This window comes from Drosophila albomicans, chromosome 4 (assembly GCF_009650485.2).
Source record: "Drosophila albomicans strain 15112-1751.03 chromosome 4, ASM965048v2, whole genome shotgun sequence".
Classification (NCBI taxonomy): domain Eukaryota; kingdom Metazoa; phylum Arthropoda; class Insecta; order Diptera; family Drosophilidae; genus Drosophila; species Drosophila albomicans.
Window position 1 is genome coordinate 561,324 of NC_047630.2, and position 21,991 is coordinate 583,314.

The 21,991-nt window shown below is 33.4% G+C and overlaps 3 protein-coding genes across 19 annotated transcripts in view; 1 reads left to right on the forward strand and 2 right to left on the reverse strand.

Annotated features, from left to right (window-relative positions):
• LOC117573167 (ATP-binding cassette sub-family D member) overlaps window positions 1-7,392 on the reverse strand; it is a 29,598-nt gene extending 22,206 nt beyond the window's left edge. For 2 of the 5 annotated variants that reach the window (XR_007955174.1, XM_034256136.2), the window contains exons 1-2: window positions 6,798-6,916; window positions 1,284-1,943 (exon numbers count right to left, since the gene is read on the reverse strand). Coding sequence is in view for 4 of the 5 variants with exons in the window: in XM_034256136.2 (XP_034112027.1) it covers window positions 1,284-1,870 (587 nt within the window). In the remaining variant the exon portion in view is untranslated. Of the gene's footprint in view, window positions 1-1,283; window positions 1,944-6,797; window positions 6,929-7,019; window positions 7,111-7,256 lie in introns of those variants that run through there. The other 3 variants (XM_052006280.1, XM_034256137.2, XM_052006281.1) reach the window with 3 other exon arrangements.
• On the forward strand, window positions 6,369-9,311 carry LOC117573173 (uncharacterized). Of its 10 annotated transcripts, none has more exons than XM_052006286.1 (4): window positions 6,558-6,625; window positions 7,374-7,542; window positions 8,171-8,232; window positions 9,024-9,311. In XM_052006286.1, exons 1-4 carry the CDS (start codon window positions 6,586-6,588, stop codon window positions 9,095-9,097), a joined length of 345 nt encoding a protein of 114 aa, XP_051862246.1. In that variant the 5' UTR covers window positions 6,558-6,585; the 3' UTR covers window positions 9,098-9,311. The 10 variants fall into 10 exon arrangements, 1 of the variants encoding a protein (XP_051862246.1); XR_007955176.1 differs by lacking the exon at window positions 6,558-6,625 and adding an exon at window positions 7,115-7,278 and having other exon boundaries at window positions 7,374-7,523; XR_004572652.2 differs by lacking the exons at window positions 6,558-6,625; window positions 8,171-8,232 and adding an exon at window positions 6,369-6,385 and having other exon boundaries at window positions 7,374-7,523.
• A 161-nt stretch (window positions 9,312-9,472) lies between these two features.
• Window positions 9,473-21,424, reverse strand: LOC117573164 (uncharacterized). Of its 4 annotated transcripts, none has more exons than XM_034256126.2 (5): window positions 21,242-21,424; window positions 20,870-21,002; window positions 19,251-19,850; window positions 14,062-14,300; window positions 9,473-14,002 (listed from the first exon to the last, which is right to left on the reverse strand). In XM_034256126.2, the coding sequence occupies exons 3-5, from the start codon at window positions 19,742-19,744 to the stop codon at window positions 10,215-10,217; spliced, it is 4,521 nt and encodes a 1,506-aa protein (XP_034112017.1). In that variant the 5' UTR covers window positions 19,745-19,850; window positions 20,870-21,002; window positions 21,242-21,424; the 3' UTR covers window positions 9,473-10,214. The 4 variants fall into 4 exon arrangements, with proteins under 4 accessions (XP_034112017.1, XP_034112018.1, XP_051862226.1 ...); XM_034256127.2 differs by having other exon boundaries at window positions 21,236-21,424; XM_052006266.1 differs by adding an exon at window positions 20,281-20,432 and having other exon boundaries at window positions 20,870-21,424.
• Window positions 21,425-21,991: the final 567 nt, after the last annotated feature.

A 21,991-nucleotide genomic window follows, 5' to 3' on the forward strand; every position in this document is an offset into this window, starting at 1 on the left:
TTTTTCAATTTCCAAGATTTTTTTTCAATTTCCAAAATTTTGCCGATTCTTACATTTGTTTCAATTTTCAAAATTTTGCCGATTTTAAAATTTTTTCAATTTTAAAAATTTGCCGATTTTAAAATTTTTTTTAATTTTTAAAATTTTGCCGATTTTACTATTTTTTCAATTTCCAAATATTTTCGATTTTTCCTTTTTTTTTTAATTTCCGAAATTTTGCCGATTTCTACATTTTTTCATTTTCCAAAATATTTCCGATTTTTAAAATTGTGTCGATTTTATAATTTTTTCCACTAAAATTACTCGCTTACTCAACCATTCATTATTTTATTATTTTTTTTGTCAAAATTTGCAAATTTTTACATTTTTTTAATTTTTAAAATTTTGCCTATTTTACTATTTTTTCAATTTCCAAATATTGCCGATTTTTACTTTTATTTTTTAATTATTAAAAGTTTGCCCATTTTAACATTTTTTTTCAATTTCCAAAATTTTGCCGATTTTTACATATTTTTTAAATTTCCGAAATTTTGCCGATTTTGCCGATTTTTACATTTTTTCATTTTTTAAAATTTTTCCGATTTTTAAAATTGTGTCGATTTTATAATTTTTTCCGCTAAAATTGCTCGCTCCCTCAACCATTCATTATTTAATTTTATTTTATTTATTTATTTTTATTTTTTTTTTAATTTTTAAGATTTGATCGACGTTGTTGTTGATAGATAATAGATAGAAGATTTAAAACTGCCAAATTTTTTATTTTATTTTATTTTTTTTTTTTTTTCATTATTTAAGATTTGATCGTCTTGCTCGCGCCCTTTCTGACTGTAAAATGATTTTTCATAGCCTATTTACTGTTATTTGTTACTATAAGTGCAGCCATGTCGGTAGAGTAAAATTCGCGCTGTCGAAAGGGATGAAAAGTATCCATAGCAGTCTCCTGGCACTAAGCTACCTCCCTACCAATTTTCCCTCAAATCTGTTCTGCCGTTCTTGATTTATAAGTGGTGAAACTTTATAGACTTTCTTTTATATACATATATAGAAGATTAACAACAAATGACAGAGTCCGAACCATAGGAATCGGTTGGATGGTTTACTATCGTATATATATATATATATATGTGTGTATAAACACAAAATTGCTGGAAAGTAAAAAACCAAAATGAACTTATCTACGTGGAATGCAAAAAGATAATAAGAAATACTGAAATAAATACATATTTTTGCTAATTTCACACATCGCATTTCGAAAATATTATAATTGAAAGTTGTACTCTTACCGGAATGCTAAAGCCAGTTTGCTTTCCAGAAATCGTATCATGGAATTGACGAATGTTGCTGGAATCGCGATACCAAACCATTTAAGCAATACAAGGGCAAACTGTTTAATTTCCTTGCGAACAATGAACTTAACAATCGCACCCTCCAATGCAGCCACATAAATGCTGAGGAACGTGCGTGAGATGAGACACAATGTATGAATAGTTAGCAGTCCGGTTTCGTAGCATAGCTTTTGCGGAATCATTATCTGAACAAGCGCACTGAGTTGCTTTAGGAACTCCTTGTTTAAGCCCGGCTCAACCATTTGCAAATTTGTTTTTTTTAATTCCTGTTGAACCAACAGCTTCTCAGCCTCAGCCAACTTCATATCATCATCAGAGCCATCAATGGGTAACGGCGTGTGTGGCCCTTTGTTAATTTTATATTTGTTGGAACTTTGTGTGTTTTTCATGTATGGGGCTGTTAACTTAATGGTTAATGCACATAATGCTGAGCCCACTAGGGCATAACTAAATGCTTGTATTGACAATCCAGATTGTTCACATTTCTCCGCTATGCGATCAACATATTTTGATATTACTGCCATTGTCAGTATATATGAAAGTAAAACTATCCAACCCAAATTTTAAAATCAGGGAAGACTAATGTCCAATTTATCGCTGCAAATAAAAATTAATGAGTCATATTAATATATATTTTATAGCAAATGTTTTACAGTTATAGCAGAAATCACTTTGCTACTTTTTAGCTTTTTAAGAAAATGTAATTTCGTATTTTTAACTCGTTTTTAGTCACTACTCCACAAAATAATAATATATACAAAATTTATCTAATCAAAATAATTCTTAAAAACAATATAATAATAATAATAAACAATTTAGAAAGCACACTCGACTGTGAGATACCCGCTACCCATTTTGAATAAAAGCAAAATATTGCGATATTATTTTCAAAATATACCGAAAATACTACAAAATACTAAACATACATCAAATGGTATATTTGGTATATCGATATAGTAACACATTGAAAATATACCATAGACGGCGCAATGCACCAGATTGTCGGCCAAAGCAACTAGGACCCTAGTAAGTAGGCGTTTTTGCCCATACAAAAGTATTTCTTTAATACCTTCCACAATTTTTATCTGATCTCAATCAAATTCCCAGGACACATAAATACTATAGTTATTATATTATTATTATTAGTTATACACCAAAATTCGCAGCTCTAGCTTTAAAATTACCCTTGTTATTCGATTTTTTTGATTTTCGCGGGCGGAAGGAGGGGTGGCAAAAATTTGAAACAAACTTGGTCTGCGTGCAAACAACAAATGCTGTCGAAGCATTTCTCTTATAGTCTCTGAGATCTAGGTGTTCATACGGACGGACGGACGGACAGACAGACAGACAGACAGACGGACAGACAGACGGACATGGCTAGATCGTCTCGGCTGTTGAGTCGGAGATGCCTCCTTCTACCTGTTACATACATTTCCTGTCGGCACAAAGTTATAATACCCTTCTACCCTATGGGCAGCGGGTATAAAAAGGCTACAGTCGGATGTGATCGATTGTGTGATACCCGTTGCCCGTTTTAAATAAAAAACATATCTAAAAATATACCAAAATTGTATATTAAAAATATAGTAAAATATACCAAAGGCTATATTTGGTATACCAATATTGTTCTACATTTAAAATATACCATTGAGTATGAAACATAACAGATCGATTGACAAAGCAACTAACACCCGAGTGCAGTAGGCATTTTTTGACATACGAAAGTATTTCTTAAATAACATAACCATTTTATCCGATCGAAACCAAATTTTCAAAAATCATAGTTATTATTGTGTGTACCAAAAAATTCTAGCTACGATTGCTTTTTATTAGTTTTCGATCTACAGGCGCGGAAGACAGACGGACATGGTCAGTCAATATTTAACAAAACAATGACCCGCAAAATTATTATATTTTAACACAGATTTATACATACATATATTACTGAAGAACTAAGCTTTTTATACGACGATGTTATTAATTGTCAAGAAAACTTTATACATATATAAACTTTTGAATATAAATTGCAGAGAAACTAAAACTACTCACAAGGGATTATACGAACTGTGCATAACTATTTCAAAAAAATTGAGCTATTCCTAATAGGTGCAATAATACATGGTTAGATTACTTTAATCAACAATAGCTGATAATTTTTTTTTTTTTTGGATTAGATTACTTCTTTTTGCTTTCTTTGCAGTTCTTGGTCATGTTATTGATCTTTGAAACTTAGACTATTCAGTATAGATAATGGTAACTAACCCCAATTTCAGCGGACTCATAATATATTTCCAAATCATTAAATATTTACAAACCGCAAGAAAATGAAAAAAAAACAAGTAAGAAAGCTACAGTCGAGTGTACTCGACTGTGAGATACCCGCTACCCATTTTAAATAAAAGCAATAAATTTTGCGGTATTATTCTCAAAATATACCAAATATACTGCAAAAATGCTAAAAATATACCAAATGATATATGTGGTATATCGGTGTAGTACCGCATTCAAAATATACCATAGACGGCACAATATACCAGATTGTCAGCCAAAGCAACTAAGAGCCCTAGTAAGTGGGCGTTTTTGCCCATACAAAAGTATTTCTTTAATAACTTCCAAAATTTGTATCTGATCGCAACCAAATTCTCAGGAATCATAACTACTATAGTTATTATTGTATATACCAAAATCAACTCTAGCTTTTAAATTACGTTTGTTATTCGATTTTATTGATGTGCGGGGGCGGAAGTGGGCGTGGCAAAAATTTCAAACAATTCTGTTTCTATGTTTCTGCGTGCAAACATAACAAATGCTGTCGAAAATTATAGCTCTATCTCTTATAGTCTCTGAGATCTAGGTGTTCATACCGACAGACGGACAGACGGACATGGCTAGATCGTCTCGGCTGTTGACGCTGATCAAGAATATATGTACTTTATAGGGTCGGAGATGCCTCCTTCTACCTGTTACATACATTTCCTGCCGGCACAAAGTTATAATACCCTTCTACCCTGTGGGCAGCGGGTATAAAAAAGATTATATTAGCATGATTTTACCGCATCTTAATCTGCTTTGGAATATTTTCATAATGTTGACTTTTAAATGCAAATAATTATTAAATTTTGCTTTTGAATATTTCTTTAAAAAAAAATAATAAAAAAAGAAACTTCTACTAATGTCCTCTAAATACTTAAATTTAAAAATTTATTGAAACTTTTTTAAAGTTTAAATCCAACAAACTATAGTCCTAATTTAATAATAAACAAGTAAGAAAACTGCAGTCGAGTGTGCTCGACTGTCAGATTCCCGCTACCCATTTTGAATAAATACAAGCTAAATATTGCGGTATTATTTTCAAATTATAACAAAAAATACTAAAAATGTACCAAAATGTACATTTGGTATATCGATATAGATTCAAAATATACCATAGACGGCACAATATACCAAATTGTCAGGCAAAGCAACTAAGACCAATAAGTAAGTAGGCGTTTTTGCCCATACAAAAGTATTTCTTTAATAACTTCCACAATTTTTATCTGATCGCAAACAAATTACAATTACTACAGTTATTATTGCATATACCAAAATTTGCGACTTTAACTTTAAAATTATGCTTGTTATTCGATTTTTGTCAATTTGCAGGGGCGGAATTGGGCGTGGCAAAAATTAGAAACAATCTTGATCCTCGTGCAAAACATGACAAATGCTGTCGAAAAATTATAGCTATATCATTTATAGTCTCTGTGATCTAGGTGTTCATACGGACAGACAGACGGACATGGCTAGATCGTCTCGGCTGTTAACGCTGATCAAGAATATATAAACTTTATAGCGTCGGAGATGCCTCCTTCTGCCTTTTACATACATTTCCTATCGGAACAAAGTTAAAATACCCTTCTACCCTATGGGTAGCGGGTATAAAAAAAACCAGCAACTTATCTCAATTTTGCTAAAAATTTGAAATCATTCCCCAAATTTCAATTTATTGATTCATTAAAATATGAACAAGTAAGAAAGCTACATTCGAGTGTGCTTGACTGTGAGATACCCGCTACCCATTTTGAATAAAAGCAATATATTTTGCGGTATTATTCTCAACATATACCAAAATTACTAAAAATATACCAAACGGTATATGTGTTATATCGATTAGTACCACATTTAAAATATACCATAGACGGCACAATATACCAGATTGTCGGCCAAAGCACTAAGACCCCTAGTAAGTGGGCGTTTTTGCCTATACAAAACTATTTCTTTAATAACTTCGACAATTTTTATCTGATCGCATTCAAATTTTCAGAACTTATAAGTACTATAGTTATTATTGTATATACTGAAATTCAGAGCTGTTTTCGATTTTTTTGATTTTCGGGGGCGGAAGCGGGCGTGGCAAAAATTTGAAATAAACTTGATATGCGTGCAAGCATAACAAATGCTGTCGAAAATTTGGACCTCTATCTCATATAGTCTCTGAGATCCTGTGTTTCATACGGACAGACGGACATGGCTAGATCCTCTCGGCTATTGATGCTGATCAAGAATATATATACTTTATAGGGTCGGAGATGCCTCCTTCTACCTGTTGCATACATTTCCTGCCGGCACAAAGTTATAATACCCTTCTACCCTATGGGTAGCGGGCATAAAAAGTTTTTTTTTAAATCATTAAGATATAGATATGTATGTGAATATGTATGTATGTACATATTTTGAGATTTCAAAAGCATGTATTCACTAGGGTTAGTGGTATTTTAAAACTGAGAACGATGGATCGGTCATGACTAACAGCGAACAAATAAATGTTCAATTATTATTTTAATATGATCAGCGTGCAATAATTATAAATAAATTTGTTTGCAGCCGTTGCATAGAAATGGAATAAGAGCACTATCCAACACTAACAGGATCATGACTCTCAAATTAAAGAAATCACTAATCTCAACAAAATTCTTGCTTGGAAGCGCTCTTGTTTCAAGAACTTTTGCGATTTATACATAAGTCTATATCTATTATCATTTGAGCTGAGCGTTAATTCGGTAATTCAGGACAAATATGTACATATGTATGTACATACATATATGAATCTCTTCGCCAAAATTCTTTCATTTACTCACATCAAAGCACAGCCCAAACAGCAAAATTCATGAAAATTCATTCCTTCACTAACAATTACAGGTATTTTTGTATGTATGTATGTACATCTTTAAATGCTGTAGGTAAACAAAAATTGTCACCAATGCAATCTGAGCCAGAAACCGGGCGAAGCTGCCTCGTAGGTACAAATGTTGTATACAGAAATGTATAAAGTGTGTGCTAGTTTTAATGAACTTTGAATTTTCTGTACTTTTTTGATAAGAAAAGTATAAGCAGCGTCGTAAAAGACCAACATTAATTTTGAGATTAATCAACAGAAAAAACTAATTGAACTTTGAGACTTATAATACATACGTATTTTTCGGAACATATGCATGTATTTATGTATGTACATAAGTACTGCATATGCAATTCTGCACTAATTACAATGCAACTTATAATTACAAACAATTTTGCGTTGATGTACTACACACTTCATGTTATATACTTTTTTTCGAATATATCTTTGTATGTACACATCCGCATACGTATATGTGTAAACAGCTAAATGATTTTTGTTTATTATTATTTACTGACCGTACAATATGCGTCTTTGACTTGAAGCTTACAGCAATCAGCTTTTAGTCTGACACAATCAGCTGATACACTAAACCTTTGTATGTACATGCGTATATTTTTGTTTCGATTTCCATTTTTGATTTTTTTTCCTTACACTTTTGTCTTTAATAAAATGTTATTTAGTTAATCTAAAAAAAAAAACTTAACGGCAATAACCACTTTTTCAATTTATACTGTATTTTTATATTTGCTTACATACTGAATTGGAAAGGTTTATGTGTGTAATCTTTGATAACACATATGTACATACATATGTACATAATTCACTACATCCCACTAAAATATAAAAACAAGTGTAATTTTTATTTTCAGACAAACAAAGCAACAATACCACGACTCAACTCTACAGAAGCTTTAAGCTTAATGTAAATACTCAACATGGGCATACATCATTATTTTCAGTACATTGTTCAACATTTTGTATGCTTCGTGAAATTAATGAACGTGCAACATCACTTCCAGGTATCCAGATTTTGAAAAAGTACATATTTTGTTCTTATTATCCAAATCATGAGATAGTACTATAATTTGTCTCAGTATTCTAGACGAATTCTAAAAACTATCAACATTCGCAAATATAATACCATATTATCTTTATATGTATGTATGTACATATGTATGTATGTACTTGGCTAGAATCTAAAACAAACTTGATCTGCGTAGAAAAGTATCAAGTGCATTCGAAAAAAACAGCTCTATCTTTTATAGTCTCTGAGTTCCAGTGTTTCATGCGGTCAGAGAGACATGGAACGAGCAGACGGACATGGCTGTATAGCCTCGGCTGTTGTCGCTGATCAATAATATATATACTTTATGGGGTCGGAAATGACTTCTTCTGCCAATTACACACAGGTAGCATATATAAAAATCGTACAGTAGTTTAACAAATTAAAAATGTATCCAACTCTTCGCTTAGATTTGCAAAAATGCAAAACAATAAAAAAACGTATAGAAAACAAGTAATAAAGTTACAGTCGAGTGTGCTCAACTGTGAGATACCCGCTACCCATTTTGAATAAAAGCAAAATATTGCGGTATTTTTTCAAAATATTCCAAAAACACAAATTACTAAAAATGTACCAAATTGTATATTTGTTATATCGATATAGAACCACATTCAAAATATACCATAGACGGCACAATATACCAGATTGTCGGCCAAAGCAACTAAGTAAGTAGGCGTTTTTGCCCATACAAAAGTATTTCTTTAATAACTTCCACAATTTTTATCTAATCGCAGTAAAATTTTATACTATTGTTATTATTATATACACCAAAATTTGCAGCTGTAGCTTGAAAAGTACGCTTTTTATTCGATTTTATTCATTTGCGGGGGCGGAAGTGGGCTTGGCAAAAATTTGAAACAACCTTGATCTGCGTGTAAACATAACAACTGCTGTCGAAAAAAAATTATAGTCCTATCTATTATAGTCTCTGAGATCTAGGTGTTCATACGGACGGACGGACAGGCACACAGACGGACATGTCTAGATCGTCTCGGCTGTTGATGCTGATCAAGAATATATGTTATATACTTTATAGGGTCGGAGATGCCTCCTTCTACCTGTTACATACATTTCCTGCCGGCACAAAGTTACCCTATGGGTAGCGGGTATAAAAATGTGATCCCTGCACATTGTGTCATGTTATATTAAACTAACTTCAAAGAGAGCCACCATCTTCATTTTCTCGATCACTGTTTTATCTATATAACTTACTTACTAAATGCGGACGCTTACGGAAAATAAAATTTTTTTTTAATACGTTTGTATCCATTTTTATTAAATAGAGTAATTGTTTAATATACATGTATTATAGTAAATGGAAATACTTTATTAATATAATTATATTATAAAAATGTGTTCAATTCAATTGGTATATCATGTAGTGCGCCTTGATTTGAATATATTTATTTTTTGTAATTATAATTTGAATTAGTTTTTTCTTTTATTCTCATTTCAGATTTTATGGATATAAATATTTTCCAATGCGCCGTCCTTAAAAGCACGTTAAGTGTAATGTGCGAACATCGATGATGAAATATGATTTACATTTAATTTTTACATTAAAAATGCAGAAGCCTTTTCCTGATCAGTAGTAATAGCGCTAGGATTTTATAAGAATGTTCATCAAATTAAAGGTAGTTATTATATTTTTAAATATAATTAATGTTTTCATATAGACAACTTAAACTGATTCGTTTACAAAGCTTCTCAAAATAAATGTCAGTCAAAAATATTATATTTCATGTAGTATCATCAAAATGTAAGCAAATAAGTAATGTATATTAATTATTTCAGTGCACTTGAATACATTTTACATAAATTAAAATTCGTAATTAGATTTAGTTAATTTAATAAAGAAAATAAATGTTTAAATATTAAAAGTTTCAGCGTTATACTTTTTCATATTTTATTCTCATACATATGTATTTTAATATGTATTAAATTTGTGATAATAAAATACAAAGTTAAAATAAGGTGTATTTTTCTATTCTTAAAAGTTAATAGGTTCAATATACATTATTAATATTTACATTAAATTGATTTCTGTAAAACTATGAAATAAACCTATATACTATACATATATACCTACATAGAATTTAATACACTCTGTACTTACATAGTACTTACTTACTTAGTATGTACGGATAAGTTGTCGTTTTTTTTTTTTTTTTTTTTTTTTTTGTAATGTTATAATTTTTAACTAATACGCATTTATAGGTATGTAGTATGATATTTGAAAGAAATGGATGTGTACTGAATAAGATGTTAAAACGTACACATTAAAGTCTCGACCATTATACTACATATTTCTGTTGCGTTTTTTAATTTTGTAACATTTTCATCATCCTTATATTGACAATAACCGATTAATTTATTGTAAGCTGCCGTTTCTTCACTAATATTTTTAAATGTATTCGGTAGCTTGTAAGTTTTAATGTTATATTTAGTTTTATAGATTTCTTCGTTCTTTATATATGTATGTATATCACAAGTTTGAAGAGAGTAGAAAGTGGCGATATTAACTATATTGGCAGTAAGCGGCAGCAGTTGGCAATCGACGCAATTTTAGCAGACATAAAATATGTATGTTGCGCATACAGCATAATCTATAAACTATTTCTGATTATTTAGCTGTCTGTCGATGCCTCTAGCAATCAATACCATTGCTATTTATTTGCAATAAAGAGGTGCTGGGAATGCTATGAGTTGGTTGATGCAGCACGTTGTGAATAGCATGAGTTCGAGCTCCTAATTGATCGACATTTTCGTCATCATTATTAGCACGAGATCTCCTATAAGTCTGATCAGAAACCATCAAATTATCAGTGGCCATTGCTGTTACTGATGCCGATCCCAAATTCACACTCAACTCTGGCATTTCCAATGGATTCTGATGTTGATGATGAATGGATTTTGCATTGCTCACATTTGGTAGGTGATGATGCAGATGGACTGTAAGTGGATTAGATGTGATGCTATTGTTGTCATTATTTGTTATCAAATTTGCGCTTTCAACATTGCAACCAGGCATCATTTCGTCATCATCATCCTCCTCTTCTTCCTCATCTGCTTCATCATCGGAGTTGTGATGATTGTAATGTTGCTGCAGTTGTTGTTGCTGATGTTTCTTAAGGGACAATTCATTTTGAGCCGTCGGAGTTGATGGGATTGGTGCAGCCAGTTCAAAATCATTGCAACGATTTCTGCTTTGTTGTGCAGTACTGCGCTGATAATAATGCGAACGTTCATTCAAAGTTTGAGTACCATTTATGGAGCGCTTGCCGCATTGCATCACTCCATGACGTTGAGCTGGTCCTTGAGGAATCATTATTCCCATTGTCGAACCATTCACAATGTTGTTAAGAGTGCCACTCTTTCTTATACCATCATGATGTTTACGTTCATATGAATTATAGCTCGCATACCGGCTACTGACGACGACACCATTATTTGAGGAAGAGGAACACGAATTTGTTGAATTGGAACTGCGTCGTTCCTGGTTATCATATGTGGTTCGCTCTAGATTTCCAACGTTATTTTGCTTGCGACCCTTACACTTCTTGTGTTTCTCTCGCTCCCGATCCCGCTCCGGCCAACACTCGTCGCTGGCATGGGACTCTTCTTTAAATATGGGCCGCTCAAAATTATGGAATTCATAGCTAGAGTTCTCTTGTAGGGGCTCTGAGTAACAGCTGTCACTTTGTAATAACAACATTTGTTGTTGTGAAGTACCTGAAGAACCTGAACCAGATCCTGAACCACATCCAGAACCGGTTACTGATGCCGACCCAGAGCTAACAGTATTTTTGCTCAACTTCATACCGCAACTTCCAGCACTGGCACCGCCTCCAGGAACAGCAATTTCCACTCTGCCACCCATTGTAGAGGAGTTGGTTATTAAATCAAAATTGGGGTTCTCATAATGATCCGTTGTCGCATCTGTCATATAGCCGGTGGTAGTTATATATGTAGCTTGTTGATGTTGATGATGATGATAGCGTTGTGAAGTCTGAGCGGATTTCATATTATGATTGAGAGCGCTACGAATAGATCCCGTATCATAAGGTCTTTGATACGTTGGCTCTTGCATCTGATATTCCGGCGAGACAACGACGCCAACTGCTCCAGCCCCTGCACCAACTCCAGCGCTTGGTCCACCTAATGAGTGCAGCGCATAGCTATCATCATAAATGAGCTTCCCCGTACGCATTGTGTATGTATGTAGATTTGTATTTGCATTGCAAATCGTTGGATAGTCATTTTCAAATTGCTCCTGACTCGAACCTGATGTACATGGCAAAAAGAAATTGGCGACATTGGAGTGCTGATGTGCGACGGCACCATGCTTTTCTCTTATCGCAGTCCCAGTGCCAACTGCAGCAACCGCCGAGTGGCCAATCATATGAACATCGCCATTTACAGCGCTGGGTGCATTTGAATTAGTGCCGTTCACATTGTGCTTGAGACCCGTGACCCAAGAAATCAACGTAATTATAGCAATCTCAATGAGACGCAATGAAAATTGATAGCCCCACTGCATCCAATCTACATCGACTTCGCCAAGACTAGTACGCACCGACGAGATGCAAACCGCGCCAAAGATTTGCAGCGTGGCCAACAAAACGAATAACAACGCGGTTGCAATAGTAATATGAATAGCATATGACAGATTCTGATAGCCATGTATATAATTCTGAGATTTACTGCGCAGTATTCGCTTAAGTATGCGATATAAATAAAGGTACAGTAAACCTAGACTCAGGCAAATAAATATATAAATAATTTGGCAGATAAGTGAAAGAACGCGAGGCGGAGGCTGTGGACTAGCCAAACTGGTTGATGATAACATTGTAATTGCTGACCCTGATGTAATAGACGTTATTGTTGCTGAAGATAATGACTGCGATTGATGCTGCTGTTGCAACTGTAACTGTTGGAGCTGTTGTTGCTGCTGTTGCCGGCGAAAATATTGCTGCTGTTGCTGCTGCTGAAAGTACATGTGATGATTCTGCAAAGTATACGATTCTACATAATGCAACGTTATACAGAGCAACACGTGAACACCACATCCGACAACTACAGTCAAAGGTCGGACTAATGCCGAATATCGATTGTTTTTGTGATTCAATGATTTCAAAAATAAAAATAAAATTAAAACTGAAAATGCAACCGTTAAAAACGTCGCTGGCAAATTTAACAACAGCTCAGAAACAAATATATGAAAAGTACCATGTACATTGTATGCATCGAAGCATAAATAAAATATTCGCATTATGCAAATTGCAATTAGAATGAGATGAATGTATACAAAATATGATTGAGCAAATAAGTGTGTCAATTTGTTGTAAGTCAGCAGCTTGTACAGCGAATAAACTGCGAGTATTGTAAATAAAACAACGGAAAGATAGATGTGGACGTGCCATGCCCACGTCCAAATTGTAGCTGCGGCAGTGGATGCTGTTGATCCGTCACTTGATGATGCTTTTCGTGGAACATCTTTTGCGGTTATTGTTGGCTTCGCTTGCTGCATTGTCGCTGATGTGAAAGATGTGGCAACTGCATCATCAATGGCAGCAGCTGCCGCAGATGGTGTGGTAACTCCAACTTTGCTTATATTGTTAGCAAATGAATCATGAGTTGCAAAATCATTGTGATCCATTTGCTTACTCTTATTAATATTTGAGCCAGCACCATTCGTAGATTCATCATTATTATTCTTTTCCTTAGTGGTTTCATCAATATTTGTATGTTCATTTGCCGTCACAGCAACAATTGCCGAGGCTGGCGGTTTTTGGTAGCTGACAATGGGACGCTGAGTCACCTGGCGTAACAACACTGCTGGTATATCGCTTTTTTTGCCATTTGAACCAAGAATTCGTCGTATATTTGGCAACACTTCTTGCCGCTTTATCGCATTGCCATCACTGACATCTTGGCTTGATTTGTGATCAATATGCGTATTAATTTTATGATTAATGTCTGTTGCTTCGACTGCAATATCTTGCTCATTACTGGTGCTGCGGGATGGCGTATTCAGTGCTTTTTTGCGATCACCTGTAAATTCAGTATTCGATGAAGCATTTGCCTTCTTCTTCACGTCTAGAATATGGCTTGAGTAACTAATATTTGGATGTCCATTCACATTTGATTCACCAGTTAAATCTGGGGGACGAAATGGTATTCTCTCATGACCAGGCGTCAAACTTGGAGGTGGAATAGGACGTCGATTATTATATTGAACAGTATTACCGGCAATCAAACCTTCGTTGTTGGTGCCTCGCAGTGTTGGTTTATCAGCGAATGGATTTTGATATTCGGGCGGCAATGGAGGAGTAAAAAATGATCGGGACGGCGGTGAATACGATGGTATATCTCCTGGGTACATAGGTATTGTTGGCTGTCCTTTTGGGTGGTTCTTCTTTAATAAATTCGGAACTGAAAAAAAAGTATTTGACGTTAATTTAAAAAATTTAAAAACGCAAATGCATAATTACATGATGGCATCGGTGTTGAATTATATTGCATTGTATGTCGATGTCGATCTCTGTCATGATTATTGGTACTACTGCTATGATGACGATTTGGATTTGGATATGTTGGATTATTATTGCTCTTCAAAATGTCGGCGTTTGGCGCAGATGTAGGAAGCGCATGATCTCTTTCTAAATCCAATTCGTAATTCCTATGACGACTGTTGCTCGTAATTTGTGGTTTATGGTGGGCCAATTGATACCTAGACATATTTCAAGCAAAATTAGTAGTGCACCTGTCAAAAATTAACTAAATTTGTTTAGATGTGAACTTTGAAATAGCAGTGCTAGCGACGACCTGTGCGTTTAAAATTGAAAAATACTGTTATAAATACAAATTTCAGATAAAATGTAGTTATAACAGCTTAAATAATTTAATTTTTAGTAATTAACCACTTTTTTCCATTTGGCTAATTCAATATTTTAGCGAATATGGATAATAACAAATTAAATTGGGTGCTTAATGAATAGCTTTGAAATAACAGTGTCAAAAGAAAAATTTAAAAATATTATATAAATAACTTAATCCTACCACATTACGAGTTAAATACGACCTTTTCATTTTTTGTATAGTCTTTTTTGATTATTAGAGCCTCACACCTACGTGGCATGGAGACCACCAAGTCTTCGCAACGTTCGCAGGGATTCTGGCCCTATACCTCCTGCACAACTTGTCGAAGGTGTGGCTTAGATGTAGGGGATTTCTTGGCAACGTAACGCTTAAAGTCCCCCATCAGTTCCCAATCGGATTTAAATACGGGAACTGTGTGCAATATTTTGCTTTTATTCAAAATGGGTAGCGGGTATCTCACAGTCAGGCACATTCGACTGTAGCTTTTCTACTTGTTTTTTCTTGCTTAAACCACTCCTTGACCAGTTTGCCGGTGTCTTTAGGATCTCTGCTGAAAAGTCCACATTTCATCCTGAGAATACTTCAGCATGACTTGTTGGTCTATGATACCATCGATCATATTTATAGGTCACACACCACTGTATGAGAAACATCATGATTTTAAGACCACCATGGTTAGCGGTGTTAAGGGTATAGTTTAGGTCGTTTTCGGTGTTTGGTGGTCAACGGACATATTGTCATGTACCTTTCCACCAAATAACACCAGTTTAGACTCATTTGTCCAAAGGATATTACGCCATTTGGATAGTGACCAGTTTTGACAAGTTTTGAAATGTCTTTCACCAAGTAATGGCACCTTCCCTGGACTCCAGGTACTCAAATTTATAGCCACCAGTCTTCGGCTAATAGCCACATCACTGATTCTCCAGACCAGCTCTTATTTAATATCCTTAGAGGATGCAAAAGGATTAGTTTTGCTGAAGAGCGCTATGCATCGGTTCTCTAAAATTGTGGTTTTCCGTATCGCACCACGGTTTACGAGCTTCAATTCATAATTTGGGTCACTGAAAAAATCTTGGTAAAAAAGTTTAAACGACATAGAACTTTTTTATACGTTTTTCCCTCTTTCCTAAGCCCATGAAAGGACCTACTCTCTCCCTTGGAGCAATAAAATACTTTAGACATTAAAATAATTTTTTTTTTGCATAGTTATAGTCATTGTCATATAAATTGCAATAATGAACTAAATTAAACTCACTTTTTATAAAATTAAAACCAATTTCGGCTCTTTTCGAGGAAGAAAACCAAAACCTGCAATTTCAAAATGCATCCAACATGTGGTGCGCATATGTTAAAAGATCAAAATAACAGAAAAACAAAAAAAAAAATGTTTGCATAAAATTTAACTCTAAAATTCTAGAACAATTTTAATCCTTACGTAAAGCAAACATGTTTACCCATATAAACATTTATAATAATAGTTTGCCTTTGACCTAATGACTGACTGAAAGATTGAACCAACAATGCTTAGCCTAAACGCTAGGACGATACAAATTTGCACACCTAAATCTCGGATACTATAAATAATAGAGCTATAAGTCGGGTTTTAGTTGCTTTGGTTGATAATCTGGTATAAAAACACTAAAATAAGATATATTTTTTGTATATTGTAATACTGTTGTTATACCCGCTACCCATAAGGTAGAAAATATTATAACTAACAATGCTTAGCCTAAACGCTAGGACGATACAAATTTGCACACCTAAATCTCGGATACTATAAATAATAGAGCTAGTATAAGTCGGGTTTTAGTTGCTTTGGTTGATAATCTGGTATAAAAACACTAAAATAAGACATATTTTTTGTATATTGTAATACCCGCTACCCATAGGGTAGAAGATATTATAACTTTGTGCCGGCAGGAAATGTATGTAACAGATAGAAGCAGGCATCTTCGACCCTATAAAGTATATATATTATTGATCAGGGTCAACAGCCGAGTCGATCTAGCCATGTCCGTCTGTGTGTCTGTCCGTCTGTCCATATGAAACACTGGATCTCAGAGACTAAAAGGGATAGAGCTATCATTTTTTTTCGACAGCATTTGTTATGTTTGCACGCAGATCAAGTTTGTTTCAAATTTTTGCCACGCCCACTTCCGCATTCAAAATATACCAAAGACGGTACAATTTACCAGATTGTCGGCCAAAGCAACTAAGACCCCTAGTAAGTAGGCGTTTTTGCCCATACAAAATTATTTCTTTAATAACTTCGACAATTTTTATCTGATTCAGGAATCATAACTACTATAGTAATTATTGTATATACCAAAATTCGCAACTCTAGCTTTAAAATTAGGCATGTTATTCGATTTTTTTGATTTGCGGTTGCGGAAGTGGGCGTGGCAAAAATTTGAAACAAACTTGCAAACATAACAAATGCTGTCGAAAAAAAATTATAGCTCTATCTCTTATAGTCTCTGAGATCCAGTGTTTCATACAGACAGACGGACTGACACACAGACGGACATTGCTATATCGTCTCGGCTATTGACGGTGATCAAGAATATATATACTTTATAGGGTCGGAGATGCCTTCTTCTACCTGTTACATACATTTCCTGCCGGCACAAAGTAATAATATCCTTCTACCCTATGGGTATCGGGTATAATTACGCTTGTTATTCGATTTTTTTGATTTGCGGGGGCGGAAGTGGACGTGGCAAAAATTTGAAACAAACTTGATCTGCGTGCAAACATAACAAATGCTGTCGAAAAAAAATTAAAGCTCTATATTTTATAGATCTAGGTGTTCATACGAACGGACGGAGAGACACACAGACGGACATGGTTAGATCGTCTCGGCTATTGATGCTGATTAAGAATATATATACTTTATAGGGTCTAAGATGCCTCCTTCTACCTGTTACATACATTTCCTGACGGCACCCTATGGGCAGCGCGTATAAAAATCGAACAAGTGTTATTTTAAAGCTAGATGTGCGAATTTTGGTGTATACAATAATAACAATAGTGTTTATGATTCCTGAAAATCAAATCAATCCTGAAAATTTGCGATCAGATAAAAGTTGTGGAAGTTATTAAATAAATACTTTTGTATGGGCAAAAACGCCTACTTACTAGTGGTCTTACTAGTGGCTGCCAATCTAGTATATTGTGACGTCTATGGTTTGAATGTGGTACAATATCGATATACCAAATACACCATTTGGTATATTATTATTATTTGTGTAGTGTTTTAGGTATATTTTGAAAATAATACCGCAATATTTTGCTTTTATTCCAATGTATAATAACGAATACAATTCTCTTAGTTATTATTGTATGCACCGAAAGTCGTGAATCTATTAGGTTTTTTCGATTTACAATGGAGGTAATGGGCAGACAGACAACGGACATGATGATCAAGAAGAAATACACTTTATAGTGCTCGACATTCTGCAAGTTACATACATAAATTTTATATAGACATAATGTCATAACACCCTTCTATCCGGTATAACTGACTGACTGAAGTAACCTTTAGCGACTTTAACCAATATATAGAACAAACAGTTGATAAACTCTTTCAGTCAAGTCAAAGGCCAACGCGAGTAACTTATTAATTTCAGGCAAGAAGCTTAGACATCATTCTGACTAGCAAATCTCTCGCTGAGAGTACTAGAAATAAAGGGCTGGATTATGAAATTTATTTTCTAATATACCGTTAAGCCGTCCTACCAAAATCTGGTTTGTGGAAATGGGCAAACCATTGAAAGATAGCCACGGTCTCGTAGTGAAAAGGGTAATGCAATTGTATAATAAGTCAAATAAATTAATCATATCAGCGATGCAAATATAGGACGTATAGACGTTTGCCTAAAACGGTTAAAACCAGTTTTACAAAGCTGGCTACAAATAGAAACTAGGAATATGGGTTAAGCGCAACAAACAGATCACTAAACATATATTTGACAACCATTCATTTTAAGGCGTTTGAATTGATTCCGCTAACGGCAATTCCGCTCCCAAAACCAGAAATTTTTGAAAGTTTTTAGCAATTTTACCAACTATTTCGAACTTGGATATCCATGGCTGTCATCTGTCAAATTAAATATCCATATCTTTTCATTAGATGTTTATCGTTTTACAACCCTTGGTTTTAATTTTCTTATTATTCATTTATCAAATTAACTGATAAATTGAAATTCATAAAACATTTAAAAGTTGTCTCGAAACACATGAAAAGTAACTCAAGAACTTTATAACATATTTACCAATTTCTAGGAACTCTTTGTGATTGGGAGATTCAATGCACTCAAGATGTAACCTGACAAAAGCATAAATTCCCTCAAATATTTTCACAAATTGCACAATAATTAAAAGATTTTTGTAAATAAACTTGTTCATGCATATTTTGTTCAATACCTTACATCAAATTTCGATTGAAAAAACTATGAAAATATATCACTATCATAGAAGTGTACCAATGAGTACAGAACGAAACACACACGGACGAGTTGTCAACCAAAGCAATTAGTTTCTGTATTTATATTACAATTTTTCAATTATTTAATAATTTACTTGTATCAAATTCTTTAAAATACAAATAAATTGTCATTGCTACTTAACGCAATACTAAGAAAACAAATCATTTGCTGATAAACAAATTGGATGAAAATATTAATATTCACAAAAATGATTACAACGTTTTAACATATAGTAAAAAGAGATACTGATATAACTAATCAGAAAAATTAAATTGTTTAATGCAATTCCGGTCTCATATCTTGCAACTTACCGGAGAGTGGTTAAAGGAGGTGTTGCAACAGTGGTCAACCCCAAAACATAGCTGTTGTCCGGAATACTCCGTTTGGTTGTTGAAGTTGTACCATAAGCGACTTTAATTATCACAGCCGCTACACTCCGTTCCATATTGTCCAATTTGTCCAAATATGATTTCGATCCTACTCCGGGTGATGAATGAATGACATTTGATCCAATATTATTGGTAGTATTCATGCCATTATTAGAGAAAGTTGAACTATTGTTTGTATTGTTATTAGGTGATGAAATTGCCATTAGCAATTCTTCCGAAGCTGTTTTGTGCTCTTCAACTAATATGCATTGCGTTGAGCATATTAGATAAAATGAAATTATTAAGACAAATTTCATATTGTATTTGATTCTTTCACAGTTTGCTCTACAGGATGGTGGCATTGCCAGGATGTAATGGTTTTTCAAGCCACGGAGTTGCCTTTTACTACAACTGTTAGTCTCGTTTTCTTCGCTCATCGTTTTTGCCAATTTGTTCAAAATATTGAAGACCAAACGCTATTGATGTAATCTAATCCAGCCATTTAATTTATAAATTATATTTCACTTTCGGGAATATACAACACTGAAAATATAAAAAGAATTGGAATTTTTTTTTTAGAGATTTAATACGTTCCACAAACCATAAAATGTTTATTATTGAACTATCGATTTTATTAAAATATAATATATAATATATATATATATATATATATATATATATAATATAATACTTTAAACGTGAGAAATATGTTAAAACTTTGGCTTCATTCTAATGCTCGATTTTTTCAACACATTTTTTCCGATACGACAGTTTTATATTTGTGAAACCAACATAGTATACAAAGATTACAACAATAAATTTTAGTGATATAACTAAACTATTGCTTTCAATATATTTATATCACCTAGAATATGTTTAAATCGGTGGTTTTTTAACAAATTTTTTGCCCGAAGTTTTTTTTTCGCATTTGAGGCAGCTGTTTTGCGTGAGAGCGGTCGCCCTTAAAACTTACCTTTTGCTTTGAATCTAGCAATACTAATCATGATCAAAGGTGAATGAAAATGTGAGGTCTCTGTGGAAATCGAGTCTTTTGTCGAAAATGGGCCGTTAAAATATACGATGTATTTGGTATACTTAGATGACGCCCAAACAATCTAAAACATACTATATAAAATGTAAACAAACACAAGAGTACTATTAGTACTGTTATCACGCCGTTGATCCATATTTTATGGGTTCACGTTCGAAAAGCAGCCTTCTGCCCGTTACGTAAAATAAATGGTTTTTTTACTTCAAAGTTGTAATAGATGTGCCAAATGCATTTCAGCTTTTTTATTTTAGATTCCATAAAATTACACTGACATTTATTTTAATGATTATTATAAATCAATGCTACATGATCTATGAAAAATTAAAAAAAAAATCTATAAGGTTCAGCAATTCATACATACTTAGATTCTCATGGACCTTAATAATTATTCAAGTGTTAAACGATTTTAAAAACAATAATAGAAGCAGAAAATACTATTTAAAATAAAGTATGCCACAGAACATACATACATGTTATATTCACATATGCATACATATGTAGGTTCACTTACTTGTCATCTTTACACTATATTGTAGGAATAATATATATCCAAACTTCCAAACTAATTGATAGGCAATCGATGCAACATTCGTATAGCATTGATTAATGTTCGTTTCATTTTATTATCGCATAAGTCTATAAATCTATTTGTAAAATAACATATATTTTTTAAAGTTCAGTATTTTTTGCATTCAAATGCGCATTCACATAATAACAGATTTGTGCGTACATATGTAGATACATATCTACCAGCAAACAAGTTTAATTTCACATGTATATGCATTTCCAAATAGTGGTCTTATGCACATAAATGCATGCATACACACACATATACATTATGTACATATCAATCTAAGGATGCATTGTTACAACATACACATACGCTAGAAAAGTATATGGGTGCTTGGCATCCTGTAATTATTATTCTTGCACTTTAATTTAATTCATTTAATTCACAGGGAAAGACATGATTAATCGAATTTGATTTTATTTCATCGGTAATGAAATTGGTAAAAACTTTGTTTTCTTAATTTTTTTCTTCTACACAAAATGGCGATGCTTATAAAGATGAACAAAAAATAATCGACTTATCGATTGTAGTGTAAACAGTTTAGCCACGATATATTTTTCCATAAACTATATCGATGTTTAAGCTAATCTAGTTCACATATTGTCAGCAGATTAATAATTACAGAATATTAACTTTATGTTGGTATAATTTACACATACAATTGTTAAAATTTAACCTATCAGCATTGTTGGGTTTCAGTTGCTTTGCATTTTTAGACTAATTTGTCTATTTATAACTTTTGAGGCGAGTATGTGCGCTCTTTCAGCAATAGTATTATTCAAGAATTATTCTAAATTATTTCCAACAATTGACAAATTAGAAACTTAGTTTACAGCTTCTGGGCTTTTTCTCGAAAATCTTGTTCGAACTCTGCATTGCGTATAAGCGTGTTTAGTACATGTTTTAATTAATTATGACGTGACGAATAAATATTTATGACCACACCACTGCAACATTTGTCTATTAAATAAATGCAATCCCAAACAAATATTGCAACTTGCAATATTTTTTTGATTTTAAATTTCAAATGCAGCCTTGCAACTCCACAATTTTAAGCAAAGC